Source organism: Mirounga leonina, unplaced genomic scaffold (assembly GCF_011800145.1).
Source record: "Mirounga leonina isolate KUSES-001 unplaced genomic scaffold, KU_Mleo_1.0 Mir_418, whole genome shotgun sequence".
Taxonomy (NCBI): domain Eukaryota; kingdom Metazoa; phylum Chordata; class Mammalia; order Carnivora; family Phocidae; genus Mirounga; species Mirounga leonina.
In genome coordinates, this window is record NW_023270739.1 from 3321056 (window position 1) to 3334742 (window position 13687).

Below are 13687 nucleotides of genomic sequence, written 5' to 3' on the forward strand. Positions count from 1 at the left end.
AATAAATAAAATCTTAAAAAACAAAACAAAACAGTAGAGGGCGCCTGGGTGGCTCAGTTGGTTAAGCGACTGCCTTCGGCTCGGGTCATGATCCTGGAGTCCCGGAATCGAGTCCCGCATCGGGCTCCCTGCTCAGTGGGGAGTCTGCTTCTCCCTCTGACCCTCCCCCCTCTCATGCTCTATCTCATTCTCTTTCTCAAATAAATAAAATCTTTAAAAATAAAAATAAATAAATAAAAACAGTAGTATTAAATTCAAAAATAAAACCCAAATGGCAACTAAGTCAGCATCTCTACCCAGCCCCTTGTAAACGCCATCAGCTCCAGGGGAGAGGGGGAGATGGATGGGGTATTTGGGCCGGGCTGGGGTGGGGGGTGCCCACCGGGGGAGGGGTGTTAGGTCTCCCTGATGGAAAACTGATGTTTGAATACAAAATGGCTTTCAGAGAAACAGTTATGGGAACATTAAGGAGAGCTATTTGCCACAGGGCGCCTGGGTGGCTCAGTCGTTAAATGTCTGCCTTTGGCTTGGGTCATGATCCCGGGGTCCTGAGATCGAGCCCCGCATCGGGCTGCCTGCTCTGCGGGGAGCCTGCTTCTCCCTCTCCCACTCCCCCTGCTTGTGTTCCCTCTCTCGCTGTCTCTCCCTCTGTCAAATAAACAAATAAAATCTTAAAAAAAAAAAAAAAAAGAGCTATTTGCCAGAATTACTAGGTTTTCCCTTTAATTAGAGATTGTGGAACTTTTAGATAATAAATATAGATGATTAATTGTTGATAGAGGTTCTCAGTCGGGTATTTGTGATTGTAAATTCTTAGGAACACCATGTAATCGGAAGATTTTCTGGTCGCTGCACTAGTAGGTCATCTCGGCCTAAGGAAACTATGACGGTTGAGGCCTCTGGGTCATCTTCAGCTCGGGCCATGACCTCCCTGCACAGATGACTGGCCTCCGCCCTGGGTTCTCTGCCCTCCTCCTTCCTCCAGCCCTGGGCTCCAGCTACTCAGAGGATGTGAAAAAACTTTAAAAGGGGGTTATTGTAGGGGTGGGGTGACCCCCAGGTACCTGGGGATCCCTATCAAGCTGTTCTGTTTTCTCTGCCCTGGGCTCTGGCTTCTGTCCCCTTTGGCCACATCCTCCTCTCTTCCAAGGCTCACTTCCACCGTTCACATCCTGACCGGCCCGGCAGGCCCACAGCCCGGCTGCTTTTCGGTCAGCCTCCCCGTGACAGTGAGCTTTGTGAGGGCAGGAAATGTGCTTCTCAGACCAGCAGGCCAGCACAGATATCCCTTCAAGGAATCCCTTGATCAGATCTGAGAGCAAGTGGCCCTCGCATTTCTGGAAGGGGTTTAGATGCAGATCCCACACCAAGGGCCAGTAGTTGCTCCGAGGGACTGTGCACTGACTTCTCTCAATTCCATCAACAACCTGTTTCACCCAGAAGGAACTGAGAGGGATGAGGCCAGGGTCAGCCCTGGAAGGAGGAGAGACTGCACCAGCACGGCTGGGACCCCTCGGGCTGGCCTGGCCTGCGACTTGTGAGCGCCACCTTCTCCAAGACTTTCAGAATCCCTGAAAAGCTGCATGAAACTTATGATTCTTAAGAAAAATACCTTTGGGGCGCCTGGGTGGCTCAGTCGTTAAGCGTCTGCCTTCGGCTCAGGTCGTGATCTCAGGGTCCTGGGATCGAGTCCCGCATCGGGCTCTCTGCTCCTTGGGAGCCTACTTCTCCCTCTCCCCCTCCCCCTGCTTGTGTTCCCTCTCCCGCTGTGTCTCTCTCTGTCAAATAAATAAATAAAATCTTTAAAAAAAAAAAAGAAAAATACCTTTGAAGGCAGGAGATGGTATCAGAACCCTAGACATCCCCCATCTCCTGCCACAGCCAACAACTAGAGACTGATATTGTGATATAAGAAATACATATTTTATTTCACACTGGCCAGAGCTCCTAAAGCCTGTGTAATCTCCTAAGTAATAAAGCTGTTAGGAGCATCTTTTGTTCTAACAGTTGGTCTTTGAGCCCAGGTGCTGACACAGAGCTCCTCAATCCCTTGGAATTTCCTAGGTGATAGGAGCGTCTTTTGTCCCAATGAGGTGACTCTTGGTGGGCCACCAGATAACTGCAGGATGGGGGGGTCCCCAAAAGAATGAGCTGTGGTTAGGAGCCTGGAACTTTCAGCTTTACCTCCCCATCCTCTGGGAAGGGGAGAGGGGTTGGAGATTGAGTTATGATCAATCGTGTCCGCATGGTGAAGCCACCCTGAAAAATCCCTGAACTAGGAGGTTTGGGGAGCTTCCCGGCTGACGAACACAGTGGTGCTGGGAGGGTGGGGCATCCAGGGAGGGCACGGAAGCTCCGACCCCTCCCTCCCATACGTTGCCTTATGCATCTCTTCCATCTGACTGTCCCTCAGTTGTATCCTTTCTAACAAACTGGTAATCTAGGAAGGAAACTGTTTTCCTGAGTTCTAAAAGGCGTTCTAGCAAGTTATTGAGCCTGCGGAGTGGTCTGAAGGAACCCTGGATTTATAGCCACTGGGTCGAAAACACAGATGACAATTTCATCTTCGGTGGGGCACCTGAAGTGGGGACAGCTTCGTGGGACTGGGCCCTAAGCCTGTGGGTAGATGGTGTCAGAACGGAGTCAGGCGAACTGTGGGATGCCCAGCTGCTGGGGGAGGACTGGCCATTGTGGGAAACGGCCCACTCAGTGTCTGCTCGGCTGGAGAGCAGAGCAACACCTTCCCCCTTACAGACACCAAGGCGTTTTCCATGCCCAGGGGCCCTGCTTTCGTTCCGGTCTCACCTCCAAACCCAACTCCTGACTCCAGCCCCACCTGGCCTCCCGTCCCCCGTCCAGGTGGTTCCAGGACTGCACTCTGCCGGGCCTCACTCGGGGGCCAGCCACCTTCACGACCTTCGCCTTCACCACCTGTTGCACACTCGATGTCTGAGTGATTGGTTCTGCTGTGCGTCGGGCAGATGAACTTGGGTTCGGTTCTAGGATCAGGTTGGACTGATGGTGCTGTCCCTGCTCTCTGCTCCAGAGTGGAATGGGGACTGTCAGGGGCTCTGGGGCCTGAGGACAAGGACCCACGAGCAGCCTGGAACACCGGCTCTCCCAGTGTCACACCACCCGGTGGGGGCTGGGAACCTGCTTGGTCTTATTTTAGGTTAAGCTCCGGCCCCAAAGGGCCATGACCGCTGCATGGGGGCTGGGCCTGACATGGTGACCCAGCTGCCTGTCCACTCCCCTCCCTTCTCTCCTCACCCTCCTTGACAACTGGTTCAGTGTCCGTGCTCACCCCTTCACGTGACCCAGGCCTGGCCTAATCGGCTTCCCCCGCCTGGCTGGGAACGTGTCTTATTCCGGATTAGCCTACTTCTGCGCCGGGATCCCTCTGGGCGGGCCATCTGTGTAGGCACATTGGGAAGCCTAGGCCCATGGCCCTCTGCCTCGACCTCCCCTCTCCGTGGTGGATTTGCCAAGGTTCAGAGATGATAACAGACAGTCCCTCACAACAAGTCACAGATTGGCAGCCTGAGGCCAAAACATCCCTTAAGCATATTCCATCTGACCTCGTGGTGTGTTGGCAACTTCTGGAAAAAACAATACCACACAGTAGATCTCTGGCTTCTTATGAGCAACTGGAAATTCGGGCCATACGAGGCCCAGAGTTCCCAGCGATAACCACTGGCTGGGCTGTCCTATCTCGGGTACCGCAGTCCCGTCGGCTCCCTGCTGCCTGACTCCCAGCAGCCCAATTAATTCCACCACTTGCTCAAATCTGGCAAGCCCTTGGGGTTTTGACCACTGCCTCCTTTGGTACTTTATAAACTGAAGCCGCATTCACCTCCTTGCTTGATCCTCTAGACCATGAGCACAAAGATCCTAAGACGTTATTTATGACCTGAGAAAAATAGGGGGGAGGTGTCTAAATGGGGAGGAGGGACTTCAGATCTCTGAGCTAGCACAGTCAGGAATCAGCCCAGGTCTTTGGGCCCAGTGTAGTGCCTGGTCCATCTTACCACACTTGTCTCCCTTGGGCTTCTACTCCACCTCCGGAGCCCCTCTCTGGGGTTTCTTCCAGAATACCCTGTACATTTCTTTTATCGCACTTACAATAACATGTCTCTTGTTTGTCTGGTCATAGGTCTATCATCTGTTGCTCCTCCTAGAATGGACATGCCTGAATTGGCTTCGCCTGGCTCAACCCCTGGGGCAGTCAGTTCCAGGGAGGGCATTTGTGAAGGGTGCCCTCTGGAGTGGTGCCAGTCCGAGGTACGGGCCCGCCAGGAGAGGGGCTGGCACTGAGCGGGACCTTGGTAAAGTTTCCCTGAATGGGTACTTTGGGAAACAAAGTGCAGAAAACACAGGCCCGAGGCTGCCCTGAAACCAAGGGGCCACCTACTCTACTTCTCCATTTTGGTTTTTTTTTTTAAAGATTTTATTTATTTATTTGACAGAGAGAGAGAGAGCATAAGCAGGGGGAGCAGCAGAGAGAGAGGGGGGAGCAGACTCCCTGCCGAGTGGGGGGAGCCCGATGTGGGACTCGATCCCAGGACCCCGGGATCATGACCTGAGCCGAAGGCAGACGCCCAACCGACTGAGCCACCGGGGTGCCCCTCTACTTCTCCATTTTGAAAAACCCCTTTCAAGTCACCCTGCCCCGCAGCACGTCCTCAGACCCTAGCTGGGGACGCCGGCGCCCACACACAGGGTCAGCAGAGCACGGCTGTGACATTCCCCAACATTCAGCCCCGAGACACCTGAGTGCTCCCCACAGGCCTGTCTGGGATGCGCAGCAGCTGTGTGACCTGGCACGCAGGTCTCTATCACTTGGCCTATCGGAGCCTCAGTTTCTCCTGCTCTGCACGGGGTGAGTATAGGGCAGCCGGGGGAGGGGGGTGGCGGGGATGACATGAGACACTGTTTGCTGAGCACTCGGTGCCCTGCCTGGTCCAGAGCAAGCAGCCGTGAGACTTAGCGGTTACCGCTCCTCAGCAAGAACAGTGCCGATCAGCAACAGCCTGAGACGGCGAGTCCCTACCTGTGGCCACCTCAGTGGTTCCCCTCTGAAGGAGGAGTCGCGCGCACTCCTCACTCACGTGACTGTTGTTCTTCAGGAACCTGGGGAGGACAGACGGACGCTGGATGTTGTGGGGCAGGGAAGGCCACATGGAAAGAACAGAGGGCCGCCCCCACAAAGGACACAAGCACGTGTCAATGGGATGTTCACATCAGCAGTGCACGTGTGTGTGTGTATTTTCACTCCTTTAGATAACAAATACGTATCCGTCCCTGACTACCGGGGGCACTTCCAGGTGCTGGAGATATAAAGGCAACCAGCGTCCGGTCACCACCCACAGACCTTTGATTTCCTACAGGGCTGGGAGGAACGGCTCACAGGGCGGGGGGCGCAGGGCAGGCTCCTAGGGGGAGTGAGTCAGCTGAAGGAGGAAGGAGGAGTGGGCAAGTTAGCAAGGTGCCTGCAGAGAGGTCTAGATGGAAGGAGCCACAGAGAGGTGTGGAAGGAAAGACTGTGTGTGTGTGCACGCACATGCATGTGTGCACAATTACAGGCGGAGGAAGAGGGGTAGAGAGCGGGTGGAAAGCGCTCTTGGGAAATGAAGGGCATGGCTATAGAGGGGGGAGGACCCGAGGCAGGCAAGTCCCAGCTGGGGTGTCTGGAGAGCCAGGAAGCCTGATACCTAGGGTGAGCACGGAGAGAAGCAGGCTCGGTGTGACTTGTGCGCAGGAGACCAACGCTTCCTCTGCGCCCAGGAGATGTCCTCCCTTGGATCCCATTCCTCCTCTGGGCCTCCCACCCCTGACCCCCTCCCACCATTCCCCTCCCCACCAGCCCCATCTCAGCCGACAGAGGCACTCACCTCTGCAGCATCTCCTCTGGGCTGACCACCTGCCGGGGTTTCTGGGAGGCCTCCACCTGCAGCAGGTGCTCTATGGCTCCCCGCCTGTAGGTCAGCACGTCCTCTACTCCCTGGGGATGTGTGGGTTCTGCTGGGTGGGCGGGACTCTGGGCTGCAGACAGAGGGGCTCAGCTCCCCCCGACCCGGGCCTCAGCAGCCCCTCAGCTGGGATTCATTCTGACCCAGTGAAGGGTGGCACAGGATCAGCCCCTTCTAGTTAGCTGTGATCAGAGCACACGCTGTCTGCCTCAGTGACAGCCCAGGCCGCCCCGCCTGTGGTCTGGCCAGCTGGAGGGGTCAGGATGGATGATGGAGGGGAAAGGAAATCTGCCAATGGCCAGCGTGTTGCAAAGGTTCAGTATTAGGTCCGTAAGTCACAGACCGTCCAGGGTTGGCAATTTCAGCTGGTTTAATGAATGCTCTCACTCCAGATGGTGGAGAGGAGACTGCAGAGGGGGTGCAGCTCGGGGGCTTCTGGCCCCCTTCGAGTGTACCTATTTCCGGCCCAGCTCACTCTGACAACAGCCGAGCCCTGTCCACAGGCCCCCACCTGGAAAGGGACACTCCCATCCAACAACGGGGGACAGGGAGGACCAAATACCCAGCTGCTTGGGAGGGAGATCTTGGGGCACCACGTCGGGTAACTCAGTGGGTGAAACAGATAAAGAAGGGAGAGAAGCCCAGAGTCTCACCAGATCCTCACAGTCACCCACGAGCTCTCCATTCATGAAGCCAACACTTACTGAGCACCTACTATGTGCTGGGATTGGGCATGTGGTGAGAAAAAGACAGCATGGTTCGTGCCCTTTTGGCATTTGTGGCCATTTTACAGATAAGAAACTCAGCTGTGTCACAACTGAGAGGCTGAGCTCCTGGGGACAGAGTGACAGAGTGTGACAGCCGGCAAGCAACTCCAAGGTCACCTAGTCCAACCTCATTTTACAGGTGAGGAAACTGAGGCCCAGATAGGCCAAGTGTCTTGCCCAGGGTCTTGCCCAGGGTCACCCAGCAGATCCGTGGCAGAAGCCAGGACTCAGATGCAGGGACAGCACTGTTTGCTGTCACTGGTGGTGGTGGCGGAAGGGATCGGCACGTTCCCACTGGTCCGCACTCAGGGCTGCTGTGTGCAGTTGCGCAATGAGGGCACAGCACAAAGGCATACACGTGAACATGACTGTGGGGGGGGCCTCATCACGCTGTGTGCTCCCAGAGCTTCCTCAATCCACTGTTCCTACCCTCTCCCACCCCCTGCCACTTCACCAAAGACTTGGCATTCTGTAGATCCCAGACCACATACAGGGTTTCCAAGGATGACAAAGGCTTCTGCACCTGTTTTCTCTGCCCACTCCTAGGGGTACAAGTTGCATAACCCTGTCCTCTTTGGGAGTCCCCTGATCCCCCCTTGTCTACCCTCTGCCACCTCCTCCCACCTCCCTGCCAAAAGAGGCAGGGCTGAGGACACTACCCAGGGCCTGGGTCTCCCCCATGATAGCATGCATGAAAGCCCTCACTCTTACTTTAGCGTCCAGGGCAAATGGCAATGTGTCCAGCAAGATAAGTTTATCCACCATCTCGGGAAAGATACTGGAAAACTACGATGTGACCCAAAAGAGGGAAGAATGAGTAGGAGAGGAAGAAGGCAAAGGGACTCAAGCTTTTCCCTGGGGACACTGGTGTTTCCAAGGGGCCAGAACAAGGATCTTCATTCCCTCCCAGGGTAGCCTCCTCTCCCCCGCCCCAGCCCCTGGAGGTTCACACCCAGACCAAGGTTTACACCCTGGTGGCTGGCTGGATTCCAGGGTTCTCTGGGGATGGGGAATGTGGAAACTCTGAACTCCATCAGGAATCTCCAGTTTCACCAACCTCCCCGCAATAATGATTATTACTGCCATCTAGGCCAACAAATACTGGGTTCTAATTTGTGATATGAGGAGGCACTCCCTTTCCTGGAAACTTCTTCTCTCCCTGCTCCCCACCCCCCCCCACCTCCTGCCCCACCTACAGGAACACCCAACATGGCCAGAGGTGGTCACTGCAAAGCATCTACTCACCATTCCGCCCACCATGCCACCTGGGGGACAAAAGAGTCGTGGGCTGGTATTCCCCAGCTCTCAAAATCCTACTAAAACTTCCTCCCAGGGGCTGCCCCACCCCAGGCTAAGGGGCCTGGCTCTCTCCCACCAGGAGGCAGGGTTCTTTATGCCCTGGCAAACTTGGGGTTCCCTCCCTGGGGGCCATATGACCACTTCATCAGACCTAGCCACTTGAAAGGTCACATTTCTCTTGTCAAATTGGAAGACAGCCACCTCTGGGGCCCTATGTCCCATGGGGGAGGTGCCTCAGGCCAAAGGGCCCAGTGCCCACAGACCCCCTCATCTCTCCTAGCATTGCCCAGAAGTGCAGGGGACCTGTGTGCCACTTCCTCTCCCTCCCTCACAGCCCCTCAGCCCAGTCAGCCCCCTGCCTGCCGAAGTGTAAACTGTACTCACCAAAACTATGGCCCATGATGGAGAAACGCTTCCACTTCAAGGCTGAAAACACACGGAGCCAGGTCTGGATGGGCCCAGGCTCCCCTCACCCTCTGTCCTGCAGTCCCCGTGCTCAGGACATCCTTCCCCAGCCTCTGGGGTGCCCCCCTCAGGAAACTAGCTTAGAGGGGTTCCAGCTTCCTTACAAGGGGTGGAACCCCCAGAAGGATGAGCTCTTCTTGCCAACTTTCCCAAAGTCACCCATGAATTCCTGGGTGACCCAGGTCATTCCCGGGCCAGTATTGTTTGCTGGCTACCACACCCCACTCCAACGATGAGAGGGGATGTCCCGCTGCACCCCTCCACACACACACACTGCCTCTTACCTGCTACAACTCTCCGGATGTCACTCACAAAGTTTTCCTGGTAATACGGGAGACCGGGGCTGTAATGGGACGAGAGCCCATGTCCCCCGAAATCCATGGCAACATAATGAAAGTCTGAGACAAGAGACAGGGGGAGAAGGCGTCTAGGTCAGCTGTCTCCCCCACCCCTCATTCTCCTGCAGTCTATGTCACGTTGCCCCTTGGCTTCCCTTCAGCCCCACCTTTCGGAAGAAGAGGGATGAGTCTGTCAAAGGAGTTGGCATTGTCCAGCCAGCCGTGCAGGCAAAGAACCGGGGTGGCGTGCTGGGAGCCCCAGGCTTTGGCAGCGATGTGGCCCCAGGGCACAGCCAGCTTCAGCTCTGAGAACAGACCTGGAAGACAGCCACCCGTTCAATCATGAAGCAGGCACTTTCTGAGCCCCTCATCTGTGCCCAATGTGTTCAGGGCAACAGCGAAGCCCAGGGGGCTCAGATTCCCGCACTGCCCCCAGGTGATTACAGGGAGAGAGCCTGACGTGGGTTTGGGGATACCCAGAGGAAGGAAAGATAAACTGGGTCCACTGAGTGAAGAAAACCAGGGGAGGGTTTCATGGCAGGACTCTGTGGAACTGGCTAGACCTGGGCTCTGCCACATGCCAGCTGTGTGACCTTGGAACGCTTACTAAAACCTCCTGAGCCCGTTTCCTTTTCTGTAAAACGGGAAGAACACAGAGTAATAGCAATAACCAACATATTCTAAACTCTCCGAGGGGCAGATGGGGTGGTCCCTCTCTGGGGCCTGGCTCTCTCCTCTCATCATCACTCTCCCTTCGCAGACCAGTAAACCGAGGCATGGGGAGGCGCAGCCTGTGCCCGAAGGTGCCCAGGGAGAATGAAGTGGAGCGAGGACTTGACGCAGACCGCACAATCCCAGGACCCCGGTCCTGACCGCCCAGCACCACGCCGTCCGTCTCCGGCCTACTCTGGTCAGGGCTGCCTTCTCCCTGGCCCAGCACCACCTGTTCGCCCTTCCGGCCCACCCGGCCCGGCTGGAGACCTGTGCGCCCCAGACCCCCGCGCCTGCTCCTCTAACTTGGAGCTGCCGGAACCCTGAGAAGCCACGTGCAGCCCTCTCCTGGGGCCCCCACCCTTCCGCGGGTCCCCGTGACCCGCCCCCACTTCCGCTCCGGGTCGCGGGCCAGGAGGTGGGTGGGCAGCCGGAAGGGCGCGCGTGGCGTCCCCCATCCCACTCCGGTCTAAGGGTCCTACGGCGCAGCGTCTTCACCCATTGCGGCCGGCCTGCTGTCGCGCGGCGGTCGTCACCGCCGTAAGGTCGCGGCCCGTGAAATAAATGCCGGAGCTTCGGGCTCCGCCCCCGCCGGCAGGCCACTGCGGCCCGGCCCCGCCCCGCCCCTCGGCCTCGGCCCCGCCCCTCGGCCCCGGCCCCGCCCCGGCCCCGGCCCCGCCCGTCCGCCTGTCCCCACGCCCGCTCGCCTGAGACTTCCTGACCAAGGGCGTGTGACCTGGCTCTCAGCCCTGTCCGGGAGGGGCCCCGAGCTCCCGGAGACACCCCCCCGACGGCTGGGGAGCACTGGATGGTGGCCAAACCACCTCCAAAATTTTGGACCACACCTGGGACGGTATCCAGGGGAGTGAAGTCTCTGCTTGACACGTGGGGGACGGGACCCAGGCCCTGGGCAGTCTCCATGGCAGACCTCGTTCCCACGTTGGACCAGGAGCTGGCCAAGGCCCAGGGAGCCCCCACAGCCAGCGCGCCACCACTTGGGTCCTCACGGGCTCGCACCATTGGCCTAAAGGTGGGGTGACTCTTTGGAAGTTAAATGTTTGCCTGGAGGGCGCCCGAGTGGTTCAGTTGGTTGAGCGACTGCCTTCAGCTCAGGTCATGATCCTGGAGTCCCTGGATCGAGTCCCGCATCGGGCTCCCTGCTCGGCAAGGAGCTTGCTTCTCCCTCTCACCCTCCCCCGTCTCATGTGCTCTCTCTCTCTCTCATTCTCTCTCTCAAATAAATAAAAATCTTTAAAAAATAAAAAATAATGTTTGCCTGGAAGGCCCGGCTGTGTCCGCCACGTTCTGGCTGTGTCCCGGATCATCAGTAGTGCTTGCCACGAACCAGCCTTAATATTTGTTGCACAAGTGAATGAATGTGTAAAGTGGGGACATGGGGAACCCCCAGGTGAGGAAGGCTTATGGACAATAACATTGAGCCTAGAAAGGATCAAGAACCCGGAGTCACGAAGGGAATGTTTGGGGTACTAAATCCTATAATAAAGGCACTAAAGCGCATCCTCCGAGTAAGTGGCAGGTCTAGGACAAATAAGGCAAAGTGCTTCCTCTTCATTCACCACCATTTGCTAATTAGAAGACCTAGGAGTGACCCCTCAGAGGTCACAGTCCAGCAAAGCCCCTAAATGGGGAAGCAGAATCCAGCAGGTGGGGGGCTGGAGAGAGAGCTGCGCCGTGAATTCTCCCTCAGGGGTGACAGGAGACCCAGGCCCTGAAGGGGGGGCAGCAGGGGTGTGCCACAATGCAGGGAAAGTTGTTGGTGGCTGGAAACTGTGGGGAAGGGGGAGCATGGGGGCTGAGTGTGGGAGTAAGGACTGGGGAACTTATCTGAGTTGTGGGGGCCTGGGGGGGCTTTGAGCTAGAGGTGAGGAGACCATTTCTATGATGGTACATGCACAGTGGTGTCCTTTAGTTGCAGAAATGCTTTGGCTTCCTTGACAAGTTAGGCAGGGGGTGACCGATTGTGGGGTGACAGAAGCAAGGGCACGTGACCCCTTCCAAGGGGCTCTTTCCTCCTCTGCTTTGGGGACCCACTTCCACCTCTTCTTCATGGACGATGCAGCATTTAGACCTGGCACCAGGCTCCAGTCCGACCTCTAGGTGGGGGCCTGTAGCGCATCAGACCTCAGCTTCCCCCAGCCCAATCGGCCGGCGTCTACACCCTCCTCCCTGTCCCTCAGGCTCACCTTGGTCACCCCCACCTCCTTTCTCATTCCACCGAGGCCTTTCCCTGCCGTTCCAGGGACTTCCGTTCCATTCCAGTGACCCCCTGGGCTGGACATTCATCACCCCAGGAAGACAAGAGAAATCCCTTGCCCTGCCCCACATCCTCTCCTACCGCCACCCACTCCCCCTACAGCCCAGTTGCAGCTCTGATCTTCCCTGCGGCAATCACACAGAGAGGTCACTACTCTACACACAGGCACACCTGGTCACAGGGGCCCTGACAAAGGGTGACCTGCATTGGCCCCGCCTCAGGACAGTCCCCCTCGCACCCCCAGACCAGACTGGGCTCTGAGCAAACACCCTGCACAGTGGGCAAGTGAGCGGGAGTGCACTCCTGAGACTTCAAGACTGAGCAGACCGTCTTTGGTTTGGGCACAGATCTGGGGAATGCTGCAGGTGAGTTAGGGGACAGGGTGCAGCCAGAGCTAACTGAAGCAGTGACCAGGGATGGCCCAGCCTGCGATGATGGAGGGGCTGGTGAGCTGGGCCACAGTGGCCTAACTACTCTTTGCCAGATCACCGTGTCCCCTCCTCCCCTCTCCTTCGTGCCTGGGGACAGGGCTTGATCTGTTCCCTTAGATCCTGAAGGTGACTGATAACGGAGAGGGAGATGACTATTTCTTTTAAACAAAAAAAGCCAGACCAACAACTAAAAGTAAATAGCAAGCCCTTCCTGCGAATACTCACAGCTTCTCCTTTCATTCTTTTGTCCAGAGACAGTGGGTTTTCATTTGATTTCACTTAGACCTTAAAAGTCACAGAATAGAGGGGCGCCTGGGTGGCTCAGTTGTTAAGTGTCTGCCTTCGGCTCGGGTCATATTCCCAAAGTCCTGGGATCGAGCCCCGCAACAGGCTCCCTGCTCAGCGGGAAGCCTGCTTCTTCCTCTCCCACTCCCCCTGCTTGTGTTCCCTCGCTCACTGTCTCTCTCTCTCTATCAAATAAATAAAATATTTATAAAAAAAAAAGTCACAAAATAGAGTTCACCCCAACCAACAGATCTTGACCCAGTGGAGCTTACTCTTCTCCCAAGCGTACCCTTCTGGAGTGATATTCAAAGTGGTGCAACCACTGGGGCCCCTGGGTGACTCAGTCAGTTAAGCATCTGCCTTTGGCTCAGGTCATGTTCCCAGGGTCCTGGGATGGAGTCCTGCTTCATGCTCCCTGCTTAGCAGGAGTCTGCTTCTCCTTCTCTCTCTCTCGCTTCTTTCTCTCTCAAATAAATAAATAAAACCTTTAAAAAAAAAACAAAACAGGGCACCTGGGTGGCTCAGATGGTTAAGCGTCTGCCTTCAGCTCAGGTCATGATCCCAGAGTCCTGGGATCGAGTCCCGCATCAGGCTCCCTGCTCACTGAGAGCCTGCTTCTCCCTCTGCCTCTCTCTCTCTCTGTCTCTCATGAATAAATAAATAAAATCTTTAAAAAAACCTACAAACCCCCCCCCAAAACAAAAAAACAAAATGTGCAACCACCTGCTAGGCTTGGATGCACCGTAGCCCCTGGTTGCCAGGAAGGTCCGCAGGGAGGCCGGGGGAGGAGCAAATGCAGAGTGCCGGTTCTCCAGCAAGAAGCAGGCCTACTCCTGCTTCCCCGGGGTGGGGGGGGGACGGCACCAGGGGTGCCCCGGGCTGCATCTCTTGGCCTTTGCAGGAGCTGGTGCAGGTGCAAGAGCCACGGGTTGGAGCACGAGCAGTTGGGGTCCATTTCGAGCTTAGATGGGGATGGAGGTCCAAAACGGGTGACACGGGGAGAGCCTGGTGCTGCTGGAGTTGTGATCACTAAAGCTACTTTATTTTATTTATTTATTTATTTTTTTTAAGCTACTTTAGATATCTTCACTCATTACAACATTTGGGTTCTTTGGGGATCTGTTTCCATTGATTTTTTTTTTCCTCT

At 56.2% G+C, this 13687-nt stretch overlaps 1 protein-coding gene across 2 annotated transcripts in view; it reads right to left on the bottom strand.

Moving 5' to 3' along the window:
- Positions 1-10131, bottom strand: part of SERHL2 (serine hydrolase like 2) — a 20547-nt gene extending 10416 nt beyond the window's left edge. The window contains exons 1-8 of one of the 2 annotated variants that reach the window (XM_034987370.1): positions 10048-10131; positions 9006-9155; positions 8785-8898; positions 8420-8461; positions 7982-8001; positions 7448-7522; positions 5892-6001; positions 5051-5130 (exon numbers count right to left, since the gene is read on the bottom strand). In XM_034987370.1, coding sequence (XP_034843261.1) covers positions 5051-5130; positions 5892-6001; positions 7448-7522; positions 7982-8001; positions 8420-8461; positions 8785-8898; positions 9006-9155; positions 10048-10051 — 595 coding nt within the window. In that variant the 5' untranslated portion in view covers positions 10052-10131. The other variant, XM_034987369.1, reaches the window with a different exon arrangement.
- Positions 10132-13687: the final 3556 nt, after the last annotated feature.